This window comes from Panthera uncia (genome assembly GCF_023721935.1).
Source record: "Panthera uncia isolate 11264 chromosome D3 unlocalized genomic scaffold, Puncia_PCG_1.0 HiC_scaffold_9, whole genome shotgun sequence".
Taxonomy (NCBI): domain Eukaryota; kingdom Metazoa; phylum Chordata; class Mammalia; order Carnivora; family Felidae; genus Panthera; species Panthera uncia.
In genome coordinates, this window is record NW_026057587.1 from 3,652,177 (window position 1) to 3,674,482 (window position 22,306).

The following is a 22,306-nucleotide window of genomic DNA, read 5'->3' on the forward strand; positions in this document are numbered from 1 at the left end:
GAGAGAGAGAGAGAGAGAGAGGGAGAGAGGGAGAGAGAGAGAGAGAGAGAGAGGGAGAGAGGGAGAGAGGGAGAGAGAGAGAGACCCAAGCAGGCTCTGTGCTGCCAGTGTGGAGCCCCACACAGGGTCGATCCCACAAAACCACGAGATCATGACCTGAGCTGAAATCCAGAGGAGGACGCCTCATCGACTGAGCCGCCCAGGTGCCCGGTCTGGTTTTAAACAACACACTGTAAGACGTGTGAAGCAACATTAAGGTGGGTGCTCCTAAAATAAAGACCTTTTCTTTTCTTTTCTGAGAGTTTAAGTAATCTCTATGCCCATCGTGGGGCTGGAACTCACAACCCCGAGACCAAGACTTGCACCTCCGATGACTGAGCCAGCCAGGTGGCCCCAAAGGAAATTTTTTTTTAATATGAAATTTATTGTCAAATTGGTTTCCATACAACACCCAGTGCTCATCCCGGCAGGTGCCCTCCTTGATGCCCATCCCCCACCCTCCCCTCCCTCCCACCCCCCATCAACCCTCAGTTTGTTCTCAGTTTTTTAAGAGTGTCTTATGGTTTGCTCCCCTCCCTCTCTAACCCTTTTTTTTCCCCTCCCCTCCCCCATGGTCTTCTGTTAAGTTTCTCAGGATCCACATAAGAGTGAAAACATATGGTATCCGTCTTTCTCTGTGTGACTTATTTCACTCAGCATCACACTCTCCAGTTCCATCCACGTTGCTACAAAGGGCCAGATTTCATTCTTTCCCGTTGCCACGTAGTATTCCATTGTGTATATAAACCACAATTTTTTAATCCATTCATTAGCTGATGGAATTTAGGCTTTTTCCATAATTTGGCTACTGTTGAAAGTGCTGTCATAAACACTGGGGTACAAGCCCCCCCATGCATCAGCATTCCCGTCTCCCTTGGGTACATTCCTAGCAGTGCTATTGCTGGGTCGTAGGGTACATCTATTTTTTGAGGAATCTCCACACTGTTTTCCAGAGCGGCTGCACCAGTTTGCATTCCCACCCAAAGGAAATTTTCAAGGAAACTTCCAACTTTATGTTCACGGGCCCTGCCCCTGGGCTCCCAGTGAAGCTATCCTTGAACATCTACCAAGGTCAGACGGACTCATTAACTTCAAAGCAGGGGTTCTGTTTCTGCCCCGGGCACACATTGAACATCTGCTTCATGAGCAAATAACCTTAAAAAAAAAAAAAGAAAAAAAAAAAAAAAAGCTCAAGCATAAAGATAAGAGTGAAAGCTCAGTAAGTTCCGGTAAGATGCAGCCTAGCACATTCTAAACACGTAAGATAGTCTGCAACTCTCTGCAATGTCTTTCATCACGATGATTTGCAACCTTATGTCCTATATACACACATAACCTGGCAACAAATGTTCCCCAGAGCACGTTCTTCTTCATGAAGATTGTGTATCCTGGACAGCTGTCCTAACTGGGGCTTGAATAAAGCTCTCTTCCTTTTTCTTTAAATGTTTTGTAAAGGTTTATTCACTTCACGTTGATAGGTCCTTGCTCAGGGGGAAAAAAAAAAAAAAAAAAAAAACAAACAGTGGACAGAAACTCTGTGTCCTGGAGCACCTGGGTGGGTCAGTCGGTTAAGCATCCGACTTCAGCTCAGGTCATGATCTCACAGTTCGTGGGTTCGAGCCCTCCGTCGGGCTCTGTGCTGACGGCTCGAAGCCTGGAGCCTGCTTCGGATCCCTCCCCTGCTCATGCTCGGTCTCTCTCTCTCTCAAAAATAAATAAAACATAAAAAGAAAGAAATACTAAAGGAAGTCCTTTGAGCCGAGAGTGACTTTGGAGTGATCATCATCTGTAGGAAGAAATACAGAGCACCAGAAATGGTAAATCCAAGTGCTAACATCAAAGGTGCTCTAAGCACATTTTTGTCTTTTCTTCTCTTAATGCCTCTGAAAGACACAAGTTGTATAAAAAAAACCAAACAAACCAATTTCACCAGATTACACAAAGAACTCACAATTCAAAAATGAGACAGCCCAATATTAAAAACGTGCAAGAGGTCTGAATGGGTATTTCACCCAAACAGACCTGGGAATGACTTAATAAGCACATGGAAAGGTGCCTGGCTGCGAGAAACAGTGGGGAAATGCCAATTAAAAGCACACTGAGGCAGCACACACACCCTCTCCAGAGACCTGACCCAGCGCGGTGAGGACGCGGAGTCTGGACACGCGCAGGAGTGGGAAACGGTATGGCGGTCGGGTCTCCTCCCAAAGGAAAGAAAGAAAACCTCCAGCCAACCCGGTTATGCACATACGTGACAACATCCCTCACGACCCTGTAGCACGAGACCACTTAATCAGACCATGTGTTTGTGTGTTACCGTGCAGGGGAGACACAGAAGTGGAAAATATGTAAAACACTACGCCACGTGGCGCTCGGGGCTCGGTTCTTTGGGTACGAACCCGACTGGGCGGTGCCGACAGGAATAAAGTTCCTTCCTGAAAGAAAAGCCTCGGTGTCACGACTCTCCGTGCGAGAATCCTGCTACATTACTTAGGGGCTCGCGTCCGGGATTCAGGGACGGGGCGTTTCCACCTCCTTCGCCGCCAGGGATGTGAACCTCTGGGCGCCGGGAGAGGTTGCCTCACCTGGAGCCAGCGGACCCCTTGATCCGCAGGAGACTGGCCCTCCCGGCACCGGGGTGAGGATCCCGTGTGCGCCAACGGAACCTGTGAGGCCCAGGAACCGGCTCGGGAGCACTGCCCGTAAGACTGGTAAGAACCCGGGTTCATTTGGGCAGACCCGCCCCACAAGAGGCAGAAGGGGAGTCTGATCACCTCCCGGAGTTGTCCTGGTAGGTCCACTGGGAACTCTTTCTCTGCCTTCTGCTGGCACCTCCCCTCTTCTGCCTTTCCTTCCCTTCCTCCTGTTTCTGCACCACTTGGGGGCGGCCTGCAGAACTGGTTCCTCGATGCCCAGGCCACCGGCAGCCCCTCCTCCCCCCAGAGGTCGCGTGTGAGACCACACACACTTCAGATTTCCCCGCCAGTGCCCCAGGTGAAAAGTAGACAACGGGGAACAAATTGTCTTAGTGGACCCAAGTAAAACGTATTCAGTGTTTAAGCTAACTTAAGTTTGTTGGTTTGAGATAGGCAACGTTTACCGATATTAAAAAAAAAAAAACAAAACTTTTATTCTACCTAGATTTGCTGAGGGTCAAATAAGCTCATGTTATCTCTGTCCCAATTTGTCGGCAAAAGGATGGCTTAAAGTGCTGGCTGATTTCATCTGCCTCAAAGTTTTCGTGGGTAATTGTTAAGACAGCTTTCAAAGTCCTTGGTAACCTAAAACGTTTTGCTTGCATGATAAACTGAGATTGAATTCATTGGATATCTAATGAGAGAAGAGGCTAAAGTACTAATTACTAGATGTAGGTTTGTGCTTCTGACTTGTTGCAAAAAACTAAGGATCTTTGGATCTGATGGAAAAAACATGCTTTGTGCTGAATGGATTCATAAGTTTGCCATCTAAAAAAAAAATTCTGATGCAACACAGAGTTCACAACTGGTTACTAGTTAGTTTTCACCGGAGACCAAAGTTTCGAAGAGTTAAAATTCTGCTAAATGTAGTTAAAACTGATAAAAATAAGAAAAGCAACGCTGCAGGTAGGAAAGTAGGAGATAGGAAAGAAAGATATAAGAAATGGAAATACATTTTTGTTAAAGGTAAAAAAAAAAAAAAGTAATTTAGTCCTAAATGAGACTGGTTATTTGGAGAGAAATGGCTTGGGACAAAATCTAAATGCAAAGAAAATCTGTGGAAGTTTCGTGAAGGAAAATCTTTAAAAAGAAATTGTATGTGTGGTCAGGACAGGCTAAGGTTAAAATAAATGGATTTCAAAAGGACACGGGGTTGATGGGGGGTGGGAGGGAGGGGAGGGCGGGCGATGGGTATTGAGGAGGGCACCTTTTGGGATGAGCACTGGGTGTTGTATGGAAACCAATTTGACAATAAATTTCACATATTGAAAAAAAAAGTTAAAAAAAAAAAAAAAGTACACGGGGTTAAGATGAAAATTCCTCGTCCTTTGATCCAAAGGCTGGGAAAATGATGGCAGTGCCCTCGGTGCCGGCCTCCAACTCCTCCACATTTGTGTTGTTCCCGTTCAGCAGAGCACTGGATGCCTCTGCCGTAGGAGGGAGGGACCGATACATGAAGGGCTTTCACTAAGATACATGGGAGCCGTTTTACTAAACTTAGCCCACTGTATGCCGAAAATGGATATCCACACGGCTGACACATATTTATGTGGGCATTGTTGAGAAAGGCAGGGGACTAGACCTTGACTCTGGCCCTTTAACCCCCTCCCTCGACGGCCAATGATCAGTATGTAAGTTACCGTTGGGCCAAAATCAAATCAGGACCTCCTACGACTAAACCACAACCGGGAAAATCTTGCTTGGTCATACCCCATACCCCCAAGGTGCTACAGGTGGGAAACGGAGGGGTAAGAAAAACCAGGAAAGGCCGGGCCAGCTCTCAGAGGTAGAGTCAAGCCTGGGTAAGAGTGACTACTCCCAGCCCCTCGAGAGACCGACAGGGCCTTTGGGAGCCAGTCCCTCAGCCGGCCCAAAAGCGGGCCAGGAGATGAGGTTTCTCCTGGCAGGCTACGGGAAATGGAGACAAGGGACAACTTTCTTCCTTTTTCCTATAGATGGATGGGTAATTCCCCAACCAAGGCCACTGATCCTTTGGAATGCATTAAGATTCATTTGCTTTTGCCTCAAGGCTTGGCCCCAATACGAACTGGAAGAGGGAACTTGGCCTTCAGAGGGAAATATCAATGACAATACTATCCTACAACTGGACCGGGTTTTGCAAATGTGAAGGGAAATGAGGAGAATTCCCCTATGTTCATTGTTTCGGGCCTTAAGAAAAAAATCGAGATATATGTAAGCAATGTGAGGTGGAGCCTAATTTAATGGCAACCCTTTCTGAAGTCCGGCAATCAGGAGGGGACATAATTAAGGGCCCTTTACCTGTATCCAAAACAGACCTAGAGAAGGAGGAAGGGAAGCCTCCCACCCCCCCCTCCCCCTCTCTCTCTCTCTCTCTCTCTCTCTCTCTCTCTCTCTCTCTCTCTCTATATATATATATATATATATATATATATATATATATAAATACAATTCTGCTCCCTGCTACCCACCTTATCCAGGCCCTCCCCGTAATGTAACAGGCATGTTTCCCTTACAAGAAGCTAGAAGGCCAGAAGGAAAACCCTGACATTACAGGGTTTAATACAGATAAAAGGAGATGTAGGTAAATTTTCTGATCAGACAAGTATATGAAGGCTTTTCAGAATATTACATGTGTTTTTGAGCTGACCTGGAAAGATATAATGCTTTTGTTAAATCAGACTCTCAATGAGACAGATGTTTTGGAAAAAAAAAAAAAAAAAAATTAAGGAAATCTAAGATTTAGCCCTCAAATTATGCTAAATTAGCCACTATTTTACAAACAGAATATGAGAGCCCGATGGCCTTCCTGGAGAGGCAAGGGGGGCTCTCACTACACATTCGGCTATCTCCCCTGACACCCCTGAGGCTGAGACGATTTTAAAGGACAAATCTGTCATTCACTCAGCCCTAGATATTCAAAGAAAATGCAAAAATTGGCTGTTGGCCTTGAAGGGTCCCTGGAGGTGCTCTTGTGAGCTGCCAGCTGGGTGTATTACAACCAAATCAAGAGAAGAATTTTTTTAAAAAGAAAAGAAAAAAAAAGGAGGCTTAAAAAAAACTGAGGCCTTAGTCGTGACCTTACGTACTATGCCAGACTGGACTTCCCGAGGTCCTGGCACCAGGTGCCATTTAGGTGGCGTTCAGAGCAGTGAAATGAGAACCAAAATGAAAACCCCACAAGCTGTGCCCCTTAAATGGAGACGATCACTGGAGACCTGAATGCCCTCGGGGACCTCTAAATGAGAGAACTTATCTCGTGTCCCTGGGAGGGACTGACCCAGGCCTGGGGCTTTTCACGGCGGCTCCCCTAAACCAACGGTCCATCAGAAACCCAGAGCCTCGGATAACTTCAAATATAGAAGGAAAACTAGTTGATTTCCTTCTTGAGACCGGAGCCACCTTTTCTGTCCTCCTTTCCACTCCAGGCCACTATCCGAACGTGGCATGACGATCAGTCTCCGGAAAACCTGTAACTAAAGTTTTCTTTCAGCCCCTGGAATGTGTATGGGAACGCTTTTTTCTCATTCTTTCCTGATGATGCCAGAGAACCTTACTCCCTTGCTAGAAAGGGACAGTATAACTTAATTAGAGACTAGGGTACGACTAAATCCAGGGCTAAATCACAATTATGTGAGTTTTTGGAAATTACTAGATGTTGTAGGCTGTAGATAGCGGGGTTCAGGAAAACAGTGTGCTATGTCGATTGTTAAAGGAGACTCGATCCCACCTACTCTGCCCCTCAAAAAGTAAACTGGGGCCTCGCTCCTAGACACGGTCTCCAGCCCTTGGAATGGTTACACACAGAGCAGGGCAACTGCTGTCACCAAGCTCACAGAGCTAGCAGATGATGAAAACACAGCCTCAGGCCTTTCATTTAGGGACAGACAAAACTTAGCAAATGGCCCAAAGGATGTTTACTGGAAAAAATTCATCGGGGACAGTTGTGGAAGAAGTATCAGCCCGTGAAGTAGGTCTTAGAAATGTCCAACCACAAACTTGCTCTCCCAGGCAATCAAGGACCTGGAGGCTATCCAGGAAAAACTAACAATCAGGTTTCATTCATATGCCAAGGTCAAAGGAATCCCAACACCAGTTGGTATGGACGGACTCTTTTACTAGCTGGGTAGAGGCCTTCCTCTGCAAGACAGAAAAGGCACAGAAAGCAATAACAGTTCTGCTGTATAGAATAATACCCAGGCTCGGCTTACCTAAACATTTACAGATTAACAATGGCGCGTGGCTACTTTGACCTTTCTCTAGTAGCACTCCTGGCCCTTGGAAAAGTTTCACACCTCAAAATGAAGCAGACTGTCTGCCTGCACTCGGCAAAACTCTGAGTTAACCTCACAAGCATTAAATGCTTTAAAAAAATTTTTGGTTTTTAAATTACGTTAGGGCCAAACTCTTGGAAACAGAGCCACCGTCACGTGGGTTATGAGCGATCCCCTGACATGTGTTGTTTACAAAGTCAGGGTCTCTCCTAGACTGTCTGGCAGGTTTGAACACCGTAGACATGATCTTAAGATGCCATCTCGTTGCTCAGTAGAATCTTTGTGGTTTTCTGTGTGCGTCTGCTGATGTTCATGCCGCCTCCTGCCCGCCAGCCTTCCCGTGGAACCATGCTGTGGGTCGCTCGAGCGACCCGTGGGTTGACTCTAACTGCTGTCCCCCGACACCATCCCTTATCAGCTTGAAGAAGCCAGAGCGGTCATCGTCCCTGTTCCCTAACAGCAGACACAGGCCCTGCTCCAGGGGAGGAATAAACAAGGAAAGGGTGAACCTTAGGCAGGGAGAGATCAGGGACCTTCAGGGAGGCAGACTGCAGCCGCAGGTGGGAGGCTGAAGGAGCAGGCGGGGTTCTCCCCTTATGAAATCCTTTGGGCACCCTCCCCCCACTATCAAGGGCATGGGGGGCGGGTTCTAAATGAGACAGACCGTCTCACCGTAAGACAACACATGCGGCCCCTTGCCTCTACCCTAACCACCTTATACCACTGGGTCAGGGATCACCTGTGAGTCTAACCCCTCTAACCAGGAGATGCCGTGTGGGTGAAGGAGGAAAATGTCCAACCCCTACAACCCCTCTGGAGGGGCCCGTTCACTGTCATTTTGTCCACCCCTACGCAGGGAAGTAGCCGAAGCGGGTCCCTGGGTTCACTACGGCAGAGTGAAGCCGGCCTCTCGAAACTGGGAGTGCCTTCCTGACCCATCCACGCCGCGCAAGCCGACCACACACGGAAGGTTCTGCCACTCCAGAGGCTCTGGGAGACTGCAGCCCTGCCCTAGTCACTCCGGAAGCTGACTGGTCTACACACGGCAGGAGCTTGAGGAACCCACGGTCCCATGAAACAAAAGACTGTCCTTATTTTCTACATGTTTCCTTGCTGTGAGGCACCGTCACGCCTTCTCGGTATTATCGTGATTCTTGTGCTACTCTTTGCCACAGGATTGGCCGAGGCTGCCCTGGCTGGCTAGAAATGGGGGAGGGGGAGGTTTTCGTTAGCACTCAGCTAGGATACTTCGTGGGTACCAACGTGGGGAAACGACGGCCATTGATCCCCACAAACCTCATAGTAAAACAAAATACCCCAGTCCCACACCCGGGGTTTGGCCTCTCAAAAGCTCAAGTATTGGGAAAAACTGTCCTGCCTAATGGGGAAAAAGTTCATCATCGTCTGTTAAAAACTTAACATGCCTAGGCCAAAGATTTTATAACTCAACTGGTGGGGGACCCCGGATCACCTTGAGCCAGATCCCCACCCTTTGTCTAACTTCTCTCATCTACGAGAGGCCTGGGACAGTGTCAGTGCAGCCGTCAAAGGGCAGGCTCCAGGTGGACTATTCTAGGCATGTGGGGGGACAGCCTATATAAACCTCTAAACCAAGACGATGCTCTTTGACCCCAAATAGAGGGGTCTGAGAATCAAAGGGGGGAATGTGGTAGGGTCCCGTCCCTGAGGAAAGGAAAAAAGAAACCTCAAGGCAACCTGGTTATGCACAAAGGTGACAACATCCTTCACGACCTTGAAACATGAGACCGCTTAATCAGACTGCGTGTTGGCGCGTTACCGTATACGGGAGGCAAAGAAAGAAACAATATATAAGAAGCTACACAGCGTGGCATCGGGGCTCAGTTCCTTGGGTACGAACCCAACTGGGCGGTGCCAGGAATAAAGTCGCTTCCTGGAAAGAAAAGCCTCAGTGCCGCGACTCTTCGAGAAACCTGCTACAGTACCGCGTGTGGACAACAGCTTCGCAGTTTCTTAAAGGGACACTTACGTGTGACGCAGGAATGTCCCCAAGAGGAGTGACGGCGAGTGTCCACAGTCGTGTCCGGGCGACGCCGTGGCCGCACTGCCCATCTTGGCTTGGACCTGGGATCCGCTCGAATGTCCGTGAAGTGGCCAGCGGATGAATGAAGCCTGGTTTACACTAAAAAACAACAAAAAGGAACAAACTAGGGATTCATGGTACAGAATGGGGGCACCTGGGCAGCGGGAGGCTGGACTGACCGCATGGGCACGAAGTGTCCAGAAAAGACAGGGAGAGCGTTCTGCACGCTTCCTAGGGCGCGTGCGTGTGAAACGTCCTGCCCCCGCAGGGTGCGGGGTTACACGAGCCTGTACGTTCACCGCAAATCACAACTACACCGCTGTAACCCGGGAGCTCGCGGGGGTGCGGGGTGGGGGTGGGGAAGGACACCTGTAAAAGCTCCGAGGCAGGCGGTCCGCTCCGGCTGCAGCCCGCGGAGCCCCAGGCCTGCCGGCGAGCAGCGGGCGTCGGCTCCGGGTCTGGCCCCCAGCTGCCCCGCGCAGGCACAGGACTGGGGTGCGGTGCGGGCTGGAGCTGCCCGGCTGGGTCGCCGCCCCACCAAAGCCACCCCCACGCCTGCGGGCAGGCCCTGCTGGGGGCTCCGAGCCCCGAGACGGCAAACCCCCCCAGCGCCTGCGCGGCGGGCGGCGCGGACGGCCACCCTCCAGCCGCACCGCGAACTCGGGGTCCGGCCCCCCGCCCCGCCTCCGAGGCCACCTGCCTGCCACCGGGGTCGAAAGCCCCAGGCGCCCAGGGGGGAGCGAGCGGCGGGCGGAGGCCGACCTGCGGGCGCGCGTGTGTCTGCGTGTCTGTGACTCCGGCCGCCGGCTCCGTCCCCGCCCCCGCCCGAGCCGGCCCCGCGGTGGGCGGCCTGGGAGGTTCCCGGCGCCCCTCCCCCTCCCGTGTCCCGGGCCCGAGGTCACGCCCGGGTCAGGCCTCTGGAGCGCTCCAGGCGGCCTTTGCTGGAACTTCCCCCGTGGGGGAGTCCGGGCCTGAGCCTGCCGTGCCCTCCGCGCCCCGCCCCGTGCCCACCGGCCGCCGCGAACACACGGGAGCAGCGGGGCCGGCCAGGTGCCGGGCGCTGTGCCTCCACTCACCTCACCAGCTCCACGTGCCCTGCGAACCGCTGCGGGAGGCATCAGAGGACTGCGGGCCCCCCTGCACCAGCTGGGGCCTCCCCTTGCACCGGCCTGCGGCACGCCCCTCCCCCACACCAGCACCGGCCTGCGCCCCTTTCTCCCCCTCTCCGCACCCCCCGCACCGGCCTGGGGCGCCCCGGCCCCCCTGCACCGCCTTCGGTCCCCTATGCACCAGCCTGCAGCATGGCTGGCACCTGACCGCCACGATCACCGGCTGTGCCACCCTGCCGGTGTGAATTGCACCCAGGTGTATCCTGTTTTAAGGTCGTGAGAGGGTGTGACTGTAGATGTGCCGGTGTTAATAGAATCTGTTGGGAGGGGTCAGGGGAGAGGACATGACCCCAGCCGACCTCAGGCCCCCTCTGCTCTCCGTTCCCTTGGTGGGAGCTCATTTCCAGGCCGAGGCCCTGAGAGGGGCATGTGGCCCTGAGACCGTGTGGACACTGCAGCGCCCCACCCTGGGCTGAGGCGTCTCCGTGAACCCCAGGATGCTGGCGGCCTGGCCCGAATCTGCTCCGTCTGCCCAAGACAAGCCTGGAGAGGAGCGCCCCCGCGTGTCGAACCTACCACCTTCACCTCTGGGGCGCTCTGCCTGCTTCGCCGCCTCTCCCTGTTCCCCCTGCCTGTCTGGGGAGCTCCCGAGGGCTCAAACTAACACAATTCATTTTGCTTTGTCGCCTAAACTATATATAAAAAGTATAAACTTAGGGGCTACGTTACTGAGTGTGTACATCGAGATTGCAGTTTGGAAGGACACTCACTGTGGAAGGGGCCTCAGAAGAGGGAGGTAACGTAGGGGAACCTAGTTCTGTGACCTGCTCTCTCCAGGACTGTTTTCCCTTCCCTTTTTGGAACTGTGGTTTTTGACGTCACTTTCCAACATGGTTAGAATTTAAGAGTTACGGATTAAGGAAATCCCACTGAAGAAAAATTCTGAAAGGGGATGAAGAGATACAAAGGATAAACAGCTCAGAGCACGGGGGCAGGAGGACCCCCCCTCCCCCGTTACTCAAGGAGATTCTGTCTGGTGGACATAACCACCGAAGCCGCTGACTCTGAAATGTAACCCCAGTTCCCTGAATCAGCGTTTGCCATCAACAGCAAGGACCCGGATGGGCTCCTGCATAACACACCAGGCACCGAGCCTTGTAATCGCAACGAAGACGCCCAACATCGTTAAGTGACATTATTATACACAATAACGGCCACAGGTAAGAGTGATTTTCTTAGTAGAACAATTTATTAATGGATATGCAATAGAATATCTCCCCCCCAAATCTTTCCAGAAATGACGAGACAGAAAGTCAGTTTGGTTTCGGTTCTCTGGCAGTTTTTTCTTTATGTAAACATAAAATATTTGAAGGAATGATCAAAGTAACAAGGGAACCCGTAAGTATAGCTTTTGTAATCTGATCTCAAACGGGTGCTTGGGGTCCATGCGTACAGCAGCGCTACCCCATGACTGACTTCGATGTTCTCCTAAACAGAAATCAAAAGGCTTTTCCTGGACTCCAACTACAGAAGCACAAGTTTGGTAAATCTCGGAAGAATGACCTGAACAAGGGCAGTCGGAACCGTTGCCGGAGGCGAGGCTAACGAGCCAGAGCTGGAGAACGCGCCCAGCCGCACACAGGCCGCCGCCAGCACAGAGCGCTGCTCTGCACGCGGACGCGATGACACAAACGAGTGCACAAAAGTTGTGCTGATGCAGGCATGATCGCGAAATATTTAAATGTCCTTCAAGGCGCGTCTCCGACTTGTGCACACATGGCGAGCGGACCCCGTTGACGGGCCATGTAAAGACTTTTTAAAAACACCCGTTGCAGCCAGAGCTCTCCTCTCCTAACTCTGAGCACTCAGCGGTGATCAGCACGCACATGAAGTGCATCCATTCAGATCCGGGTCTAAGCTAAGCCATCGCGTGCATAAATCAGGAACGAGTGGAAGTCATAATCGTATTACATAAAGAGCACGGTTTCCGGACCACTCGACTCATTCACGCTTACTGTGTGGAAGCAAGCGTGGCTCTATCAGTTTTCAAGCCAATGTCAGGATGCAGGCACGCGCTTACACGGTCGATCGCATACACAAGGAATGAGAGCTTGGCGCCATTTTGAACACCCTTCACACCTTCACCCACAGTCCTGACCAGCTGCCGTCTCACAGAGGTCCGCTCCCTAGTAAGAGCCCACGCGTGATACACGTCAAAAAATAAACCGTATTATACTAAGAAACATTACCGCGCGATACAAATGTTGAATTATCATGGATTCCTATGAACTTTGGGAATCTACTTTTGCAGTTCAGCAGAACAGTAAGCACTTACCAAGAGCATTTATAAGTAATCTGTACAGCAGTTTACATTTAGAGGAATTAACGTCTGGGAGTAAGTTCCTTGAGTTGAGAAAGTACTCAGTCTCGGTCTTCTCACCGTCTTAAGTTCAGACCTTATTGACGTACACAGGGACACACAAACCTTATTTCTAACGAACAAAGAAGAGGCAGTGGTCTCGCACGGGCAGTAACTAATTTATTATCTCGGGCAGCGGAACAGGTAGGAGTGGGCCCAGTGCAATAATGGAGACTTTCCCGGAGGCCGTCAGGTGCATTTTTTAACCTTGTGAATCAGCGTTAACAGAAGGCACTTGAAAGGCTTTTCGGGGGCTTTGCCGCCGATGTGTGCTATGCCAACGGCAAACTTGGTAAACAACTGTGCAAAGAAGGCTCTAGTCATATCATGACGCTTCCTATTTACTTCAAAAGGCAATATTCGATATATAAAAACGGAGTAAATTAAGATGTTAATATATTAAACAATTTATAAACATTTAAAATTATCGATATCTTACAAAACAGTTCTGTGACGATACAAATTTTTGTTACGAACAAAACACGAATGAAACGGAGTACAAAAACGACTCTTAGCGTGTTAGCTGGGGGACGGGGAGGGAGGAAGGCTCAGACCTTAAATCTCATAGCTTCATGACATAAAATATTCCTAATTAAACTTCACATGTACTTTTAACACTGAAATACAAAAAAAAAAAAAAAAAAATTGAAATTTTCAATCATTCCTTGTTTTAAAGCCACTGAAACAAGTTTCACATTGTTAGTTTTCGGTGATGTGCTCTTCAGAGTCCAAGGACGTCTGGGTTAGCTCGTCACACCCATCCCGCTCCCGGACTTTCACTAGACGGTGCATCCGTGGCGCCTCCCCCTGGCCCTCAGCAACGAGACCGGCGCCCAGCACCACACGTCACGGTGGCTGGGGCTCAGTCACGGGACGGGAGGGCGCGGGCTCGCCGCTCGCTGCGCCTGTGGTCTGACTCCAAGGACGGCGGCTCTCGGGATACGGTCGCTACGACAACGTTGTTGCTAGGACAATTCCAAGGATCACAAGCAAAACAATTACACAAATGATAATGCACATCATTTTCTGCAAGATAAAGAAAAAAACATTAATTAATTCGCATAATTTGCCAGGTCTCAAAGGAAAGAAATCGCTAATGTCATTTCTTCACAGAATTCTCCTGGAATTTGAGTTTAAAATGCCCAGTCCCCAGGTCACAGGACAGGGAGGGGCGGGGAAGCAAAGTTCCAGAGGCAAAGCACCGGGTGCACGTACCGAGTTAACGGAACTTAATAAATCACAGCAGGTGTTGCTGGACAACAACCGTGGGCCCCTGGGGGGAAGGCAGCGTCTACCTGGCACCACGTGGGGTCCTCAGCGGACACTTTCTACCGATCACACGAACATTGCGAGCCGCTCTTCCTCGGACGCACCGCACGTCTTTTTAGAACTTTAAACGAATCTACTTCCCATTTGCCTAAGACGGTGTCGCTTACACGCGTCTTTGCGCTGAGGCCCGATGCGCGGACGCACGAAGGCAGCAAGCTTACTCAGCCCTCCGCTGCGCCTGTGGCCCAAAGCGGGCGGCACGGCACTTCCGTGGTTCCTCTGTCACGAACACGTGTCCTGCACACCTAGAAGCTACGCTACCTTCGGCTTCAGAGCCGGTCTCCTCCGGGGGACCGTCCGCGGGAGAAGGGAAGGAAGGAACAGAGATGACGGGCGGGCCGTCTGGGCGACGCTGCCTGAGCGCACGGCTCCGAGCTGGCGCACCAGCACCTCCATCAGCCACCGCGCGCTCGGACGGTCTGCGCGGCAGGCCCCTCGGGAAACTTCCGCTCGGCTACCCAGGGACCGGGGAGCTGCCGTCGGGACACCCCTCTCCGTCAGACCCGCACACGCGCCCGGCGTGAGGACCGCGGCCCGGCCGCCCGCCACGCGCTCCCACAGACCCCGCTCGGCACCTTGATCTGAGACGGCCTCTTCCTCGGGCTTCCCAGCAGCGGCCACCCCTCAGCTCCGGAGCCTGCTCACCGCACCCGGGTCCCCCGGGGAAATGCCACCCTGGACGCGAGCTCTGACTTCCGGGGCCCGGGGTGCTGGCCCTGAGGGCGTCTGGGCCCCCCTCGCGGGTGCACGTCCTCCCCACCGGCCCCCGGTGCCGCTCCCCTGAAGCCCACGCCGGCCGAGCTCCTGCACCCAGATCTCCAGCTTTAACAACCATTCTGTCCAGCGCCCTGCTGCCAGCTGCACCCACACGCGTGCCCCTCTCCTCGGCGGGCGGGGCGCCACCACCTCCACCTCGTAGACACAAACGCGGCAGGGCGCGGGCCCTGCCTGCCTCCTCGGGCGGAACGGAGCGCCCCGCCCACGCCGCTGGGCGGTGGGCATTCGGTTACCCACCAAGTGCCTCCGCCGCAGGGCCTGGCCCACCGCGAGGCCCCCCTGCACCACCTGCTGAAAGAATAAATTACGTTTTCTAACGTGTAATCACGGACAGCAACCACTCGTGTATAAAAGAAATAACTGTTGGTGTAAGCTTTGGCGCGTCTTACCGAGGATTGTTTTGCGTTCGTATTTAAAGACACTAGGGTAGGGGCGCCTGGGTGGCTCAGTCGGTTAAGCATCCGACTTCGGCTCAGGTCATGATCTCACGGTCTGTGGGTTCGAGCCCCGCGTCGGGCTCTGTGCTGACAGCTCAGAGCCTGGAGCCTGCCTCGGATTCTGTGTCTCCTTCTCTCTCTTCCCCTCCCCCGTTCATGCTGTCTCTCTCTCTCTCTCAAAAATAAATAAAAACATTAAAAAATTTTAAAAAAAATAAAATAAATAAAGACACTAGGGTAAAAACCAGCCATCCGGGCCCACGGCCCAGAAGCCCACTGCTCCCTGAGGGGTCACCCTGAAAAGGGGCGCCCGGAGGGGCTCAGTCGGCTGAACGACTGACTCTTGATTTCGGCCCAGGTCATGATCCCACAGTTTCGCAGACGTGAGCCCTGCGTCAGGCTCTGTGCTGACAGCATGAAGCCTGCTTGAGATTCTCTCTCTCCCCACCTCTCTCTCTGCACCTCCCCGGCTTGCGCTCTGTCTCTCTCGAGATAAATAAATAAACTTTAAAACCTGTGTTCATTTAACGGCATTACCTAACAACATCGCTGGGTCCAACCTAAGAACGAATTTTAATCTTTAGTGTAACCAACATGTTATGACCACTAGGAAAAATTAAGAAAGCACGTATTTTTAAAATTATATAAAAATAGCTCTTAAGTGCTATTACCCTGGCAAAGAAAATCATACACATCATTTTTCCCAGCACCAGGAAAGCCACACAAACGGGCTGTCCCAGGCCGAAAAGCAGTGGCGGGACCTGGCCGCATGCGGGGTCCCTGTCTCCCGTGCCATCTCCCTTTGCAGAAATAAAGGGCCGGCCTGGTGCCGCAGTCGCTTTCGGAAAGAGACAACGAATTCCTCAAGGACTGCCTGTCACCGTCCCGGCACCTGGCACTGCAAAACGACAGTCGAATGACCACGGCAAGACACCCTTCTCAAGGGACACGCATGGGACAGCGTTCCACGGTCACGCGAGGAGGGCGCTCCCACATGGGGAGAAAACCAGAGGAAAACACAAATGTACCGGAGTCTGGAGAAAGGGGACAGTCACACAGTGAACAAAATAAAGTCGCTTTCGTCAACGACGGAGACCTTCTCCCCAGAATGTTGTAAACTGACCGGCAGGCTGACAGCACAGGCTCGCACGACAGTCAGGAGGTACCGGAAAACGGACGGGATGCTGGCTCGTGGAACCCAGGGAGATGGGAGGATTTTCACCCCCGGACTTTTTCTTTTTTTTTTTTTAATTTTTTTTTTTTTTAACGTTTTATTTATTTTTGAGACAGGGAGAGACAGAGCATGAACAGGGGAGGGTCAGAGAGAGGGAGACACAGAATCTGAAACAGGCTCCAGGCTCTGAGCGGTCAGCACAGAGCCCGACGCGGGGCTCGAACTCACGGACCGCGAGATCATGACCCGAGCCGAAGTCGGCCGCTTAACCGACTGAGCCACCCAGGCGCCCCACCCCCGGACTTTTCCAGAAAACTCCGGTTCCCTTCCCTCCAAGCCAGTCACACCACAAGTGGGGAGGTCTCACAAAGCAACTGTTGCAAAAGCGAAAACGTCAAAGGTGCGTTAACCCGCGAAGTGCCGGCCAACGGAGAAGGCACCACCATACCGTGGCCGCTACATGCAGGGTGACCAGCGGGCCGGGGGCGCGCCTGCCACGCCAGGCGGTGCGAGCGCCCCGGAAGCTGCATCGGGCCGCAGGAGGAGAAGGCCCCGTGTAAAGATGCCCCCCACCCGCCCGTTCACCCTCCGTGTGTGCAGCGGCGGGACCGGGCTCCGCTCCACTGGCGGCTGGTATTACTTTTAGGTCAATGAGGACTGGGCAAGCATCACTGTTAGCTAATTGGCAAAGTTAATAAGTACATTAGTTGATTAGTTACTTACTGCCTCGCTGGCAGGGGGGGCACGCACACTGACGTTGTCCACACCATCATTTGCCAACCGATAAGCCAATAATTAGAGCAATTATGGCAACCACAGCCACTGACACAGCCACAATTATCCACTTTTTCTGTCAAAGAAAAGCAAGCTGATTACATCATGGTAATTTCATATCACCACATTAGAAGACCTCATTCAGTGAAAATAAAACGATCCACGGGAATCTCTTAACATGTAAGTTACAGGACAGCTAATTAATTATTCAGCAGCTTTTAGTTCTTAAAAAGGGTGGTTTTTCCTTGAATAAGGTCAGACTGTTTGGAGACGGTTCTAGAAGCCTTAGGACCAGCAGTGAGCGAGCCGCAGGGTCATGGCATGCGGGTAAGTTCCGAGGGGCTGAGACGCACACGTGCTGTTCTCTCACCTCCCACACGCACAGCCACGGGCCCAGCTCAGGAAGGAAGCTAAGAAGGCAGCGGCCCACGTGATCAGCCCCCGCCCTCCTTGGTCCCGTTTGCTCGAGGTGGCGGTGGACTCCTCCACGGCTCCCGCCAGGCCCCAGAAGATAGACCGCCTGCCCAGGGAAGGGGACGGTCACCGTGTGAGCGGCCGCGGGGCGTCTGAGAGCAGGGTGACAAGTTCAAACAGGCAGTGGGGGTTCACAGGTCAGGTGTTCACGGACAGTGGGGGTAAGTTCGTTTCTGAGCGGCTGACGCTCGCCAAGGACGGTGAGGCCTCGCCAGCAGTCAGGGGGTGGAGACGGGTCACGGCACCGTCTGTTCACAGCGGTCATCTCTTCACTCAAGTTCTCGCTGGCCGGCCCGCTGGTTGGGTCACGGAGAAGCGAAGAGAACCGCCCTCTGCCAACGACTCTGTCACCGAGTCCCCCGCGCCCGGAAGAGGCTGAGAACTTCCCGCGTGCGCCTCATCACCTCACGTCCTCTGGGAACGTTTGGAAAAGCGGGAACACGGTGATGTCGGCAGCCCTGCCTCCCGTCTCAGAGAGAATGACCACGTGCAGAGGTGCCCCAGGAGAAGCAGGGCCCGGGCTTGGCCGGCTGAGCCGAGCCCACGCGTGCCTCCCGTCCCGCGTCCGCGTTCAGCCCGCACGCTGACTCCTCGCACAAACTGTCGCCCTTCCTCTCTCCCCGGCACCCCGGAACCGCCTCTTGGTAGGGCCTTTGTGGGCGACGGGCAGCGGGCAAGCAGGCTCCCAGGAAGGCAGGTGAGCCCGCACGGCCGGCCCGCAGGACGGGGCAGCACGGCGGGGGGCTCTGTGTCCACCTTCTGCACTTGGGGGGTTGGGGGTGGAGGAAACCCGGGAACTGTGGGGAGAGTTGTCTTGTCTTGGAGTCAGGACTTAACTTCGCCTCTCTGTTGTGTTCTCACAAGAGCTCTGCCCACACACGGCACACTCAGAATTCACACACTCCGACTCCCAGAGCCGAGCGGGGCCGCTGCAGGTGGCTTAGGCCCGGTCTCGGGAACTCTCTGCCTCCGGACCAGACGCGTAGCCAGCAACCCAAGGAAAGAATCGAGTGTTCGCTGCACAAAATGCGCACCCGACGGCTTTGAGAACCTCCAGTCCCGTTAGCTCTGCGTTACCCGCCAGCTGATGGCCCACGACACAGAGGACTCGAGAATGGGAGGCGGCCAGGCTGTGGGTTTCGTTGCTCAGAACACAGTCACGGCACGTTCACCGAGACAAAGTCTAAAACCTCTTAGCAAAAGAAGCACTTCAGTTGTAAAATGAAATAAGAACTTAAGCAAGCATTTATTTCTTGGAATAGCTATTAAGTCGGGCTACATCAATAAAGAGAAATGAAGAGAAAAATGCGCTTCAAGTCTTAAAAACCAAACTCACCCTTCTAGCTTTGCTGTGATATTTAATCGCCTTTTTCGTTTCTTCTTTAGCGTGTTCTACATAGTCTGCGGCGTTCATAACGTTTTTTTCTATGTTGTTGATCATTTCGCCCTAGAAACAAAAAGTTTCAAGCTTAGAGGATATTCTCCCACGACTTGAGCGCGTACCCCCAAGGCCGCCACAGCACCAACGACATCTTCACGTGAACGCAACGTGCACATGACGGACACCGAATGTTTTTCACGCTTACGACAACACGAGAACATTACAAATGTGCCGACGTGATGATCAAAATGTAACTTACACTGTAAAAAGCGTGAACAGGGATGAGAGGGATGGGCCACAACGGAGCACATTCTGAGACATGCTTTCCCACGTGCGCTCCTTGTGACGGCGGGTGCAGCCAAGGACAGGCGGCTAACTCGAGGCGAGACCAATCTCTTACTGTTACCACACACACACGAGGGACAATGACGTCCTTTCTAGTGCATAGGAACTTGTGCTGATTTCTTTAAAACATCGGTCTGTGTGACACTAAGTTCGCCGAGTGAAGGGAACCCGTGGCGCGAGGCGGGCGCAGGGAGGTGGCGGGGAGGGGACAGCGTACCTGGCTCTCTGTCCACAGCAGACACAATCTGCAGCAGTGACGGCGCAGCGTTAGGAGAACGACGCATAATTAAGTCACGTGCTCACCAGCTCAAGCTTACTAGCGGTTTTGACTATACACAGAGTTTGAATTAGGCAGGTCAATATAACGCATCCCTAACCGACTTCTAAAAGCAAACAACGAAACAAAGCTGAGAATATGGCCATTTCTCTACTGGAGCTTCACGCAACATACTTGGCGTGGAGCCATTGTAATTAACGCCGGAAGCACGCTAAAATCTTCCACGATTACAAAAGCAACGCGGTGCCCTTACGGCCTAGCCGCTCCCTTCAGAACACTTCCGGAGAAGCAGCTGGCAGAAACACACACTGCTCGTGTGGCCTCGGCGAGGGCTCCCCCCCGACCAGAAAGGGGGGGCCTGCCCGTGGTTGCTCTTTTCCCCTAGCAATCGCACGGTATCTGAGGTTTTCACGTACTTGATGATAAACGTCTCCGAAAGGTCGGGGACCCACGTGGAGAGTGAGTCCCACACGCGGATGGGTTTCCTGTCATCCTCGTACAACCCAGAAAACAAGCCGGCCAGGGCTTAAGCTTCTCCGGGGCCGCTCCTGCCAGAGCACGCCCGAAACCAGCCTGCCAGCGAGTGAGGACAGATCTAGCCTAAGAGGTCCGACGTGGACGCTCCCAGGGCACAGGCGTCAGCTGAACCTGACGCCTGAATCCGCAAGCGGCTGCGTGCAGGCCTCACTCGCTGGTGCGACTGCCACGGAAGGCCTGAGGGAGACTCACGGGAGCCAGAACAAACGAATCCACAAACCTAAAGGGAACACGTGGGCTCGTGGTTTACACCAGATTTCAGGTTTGTTAAGAACTGCCTACGCTGCTTCCATTGTCTCGCGGGGGAACCTTCGCAGCCCCGGGGTGGCCCGCCCTCCCGGCCTGCGAACCGGACAAAGAACACCACGCAGAGAGCGAGGCTTCTATCTGTGGCATGGACTAGGCCCCTCGGGGCCTACTCCTCCAAAGACTTTTAAAACCTCTCTCCCAACTATTGTTCTAATACACGTTCCTTGTAAAAACGTGAAAGTACACGTGTTTTAGAGAAGAAACCTAAAATCCCCACAGGTGCACTGTTGTTGTCCGAGTTGGTACATCTCTTTCCTTCTGTGCACACAGTCCTATGGAGCCGAGTTCACGCACGTACACACGCGTGCGTTACACACGACCGTATCTATACAGATGTGTATAAACACACGTAAGATGGTACAGCTGCCTCTTCACTCAAAACTCCAGCACGATACCTGCACGTCTCACTAAAAATCTCCCTGACGAAAGTCTGCCGCCCGTGGCCACCCGGTCGGTGGGCTGTCGTGTGGACACACGTAATGCGAGTGAGCGAGCCACGGCCTCCCCGCTGAAAGTTTGAGCTGTTTCCAGCATCTGCCTCACGAGAACACTGCACTCAGTTTCCAAATGTGGAGAGCGGATCCGGAGCAATGGCTTTCTCGGGTACCTGGACCCGACACTTCACCAACACCAGGCGTCCGTCCCAGACAAGGGAAAACGTGGGCGTTACCTGGGTCTCAACGAACATGGCCATGTCCGTGAACATCTCGTGTAGCTCCCGGATGCTGGTCTCCAGCTTCATGATGTCCTTGTGACGAGACTCAATTTCATTGAGAGCTTGTCTAGTGATCTGTGAATCTGATATAATCTTGGGGAAACAAAGGCAAGAGAGAAATACTGATGAACTCAGGGCGGCTCGGAAGAGAAAGCACAGGCACGGGAATGCGGCCGCAGCCCCCCAGGCACTCACGTCTGCGGTGAAGACCGAAGGGCTCCCGCTTTCCAGCATTTCTTCCAGCTCCTCGTCGGTCGTGGTTCTTCCAGCTGTGAGATGAACACAGGCCCCGCTCAGAACGAGCCGACACTTACAGTGACCGTTCGGGGGTGCCTGGGTGCCCCAGTCGGTTAGGCACTCGACTTTGGCTCAGGTCATGATCTCACGGCTCATGGGTTCGAGCCCCACGTCGGGCTCTGTGCTGACAGCTGGGAGCCTGGAGCCTGCTTCCGATTCTGTCTCCCTCTCTCTCTGCCCCTCCCCTGCTCATGCTCTGTCTCTTTCTCTCTCAAAGATAAACATTAAAAAAAAATTCAAAATGACTTTTTCAACCAGAAGTTAGCAACTAAACCTGAGTTAACCTTTTTTTAAGTTTATTTATTTGAGCGGGGAGGGGCGGAGACAGAGAGAGAGAGAGAGAGAGAGAGAGAGAGAGAGAATCCCAAGCAGGCTCTGAGCTGCTAGCATAGAGTTGGACGCGGGGCTTGATCCCACAAACTGTGAGATCATGACCTGAGCCAAAATTAAGAGTCGGGACGCTTAACCGACTGAGCCACCCAAGTGCCCCAGTTAACATTTTCAAGCAACAGCTTTCTTGGGTGAGTGTTAATGATGAGAGAAATTAACATAAGACTAACAAGCAGGAAAAACTGGAAACTCTCATAAAAAACCTTATAATTGGAATGAATACAAAAATCTAATTTTAGTAGGAATGAGAACTCTAAAAAGGGCGTTGACACGTAATTTTTTGGCACAGTGGCTTTCGTAAAAGTCTAATTCTGGCTTATGGAAAGAGAATACCAACGTATGTTATCAGCATTTATTAGAAGATTGTAAATAAAGACTGAACATTAGAATCAGATGCTTTAATACTTGCTATGTTTTGGTTGTTAGTATGTTTCCTTGAGTTGAACGTATTCGTATTCTCGATGAAATACAGTCACAGGTTTTTGGAAAAACTCGGTTGACAATCGTTACGT

The 22,306-nt window shown here is 52.4% G+C and overlaps 2 protein-coding genes across 4 annotated transcripts in view; one reads left to right on the plus strand and one right to left on the minus strand.

Annotated features, from left to right (window-relative positions):
* RAN (RAN, member RAS oncogene family) overlaps window positions 1-22,306 on the plus strand; it is a 595,260-nt gene that overhangs the window by 528,274 nt on the left and 44,680 nt on the right. The window lies entirely within an intron of this gene.
* Window positions 12,799-22,306, minus strand: part of STX2 (syntaxin 2) — a 35,064-nt gene continuing 25,556 nt past the window's right edge. For 2 of the 3 annotated variants that reach the window (XM_049620691.1, XM_049620693.1), the window contains exons 7-11: window positions 21,303-21,376; window positions 21,063-21,200; window positions 18,880-18,990; window positions 17,019-17,145; window positions 13,510-13,604 (exon numbers count right to left, since the gene is read on the minus strand). In XM_049620691.1, the coding sequence (XP_049476648.1) occupies window positions 17,065-17,145; window positions 18,880-18,990; window positions 21,063-21,200; window positions 21,303-21,376 (404 nt within the window). In that variant the 3' untranslated portion in view covers window positions 13,510-13,604; window positions 17,019-17,064. Of the gene's footprint in view, window positions 13,605-17,018; window positions 17,146-18,879; window positions 18,991-21,062; window positions 21,201-21,302; window positions 21,377-22,306 lie in introns of all 3 variants that reach the window. The other variant, XM_049620692.1, reaches the window with a different exon arrangement.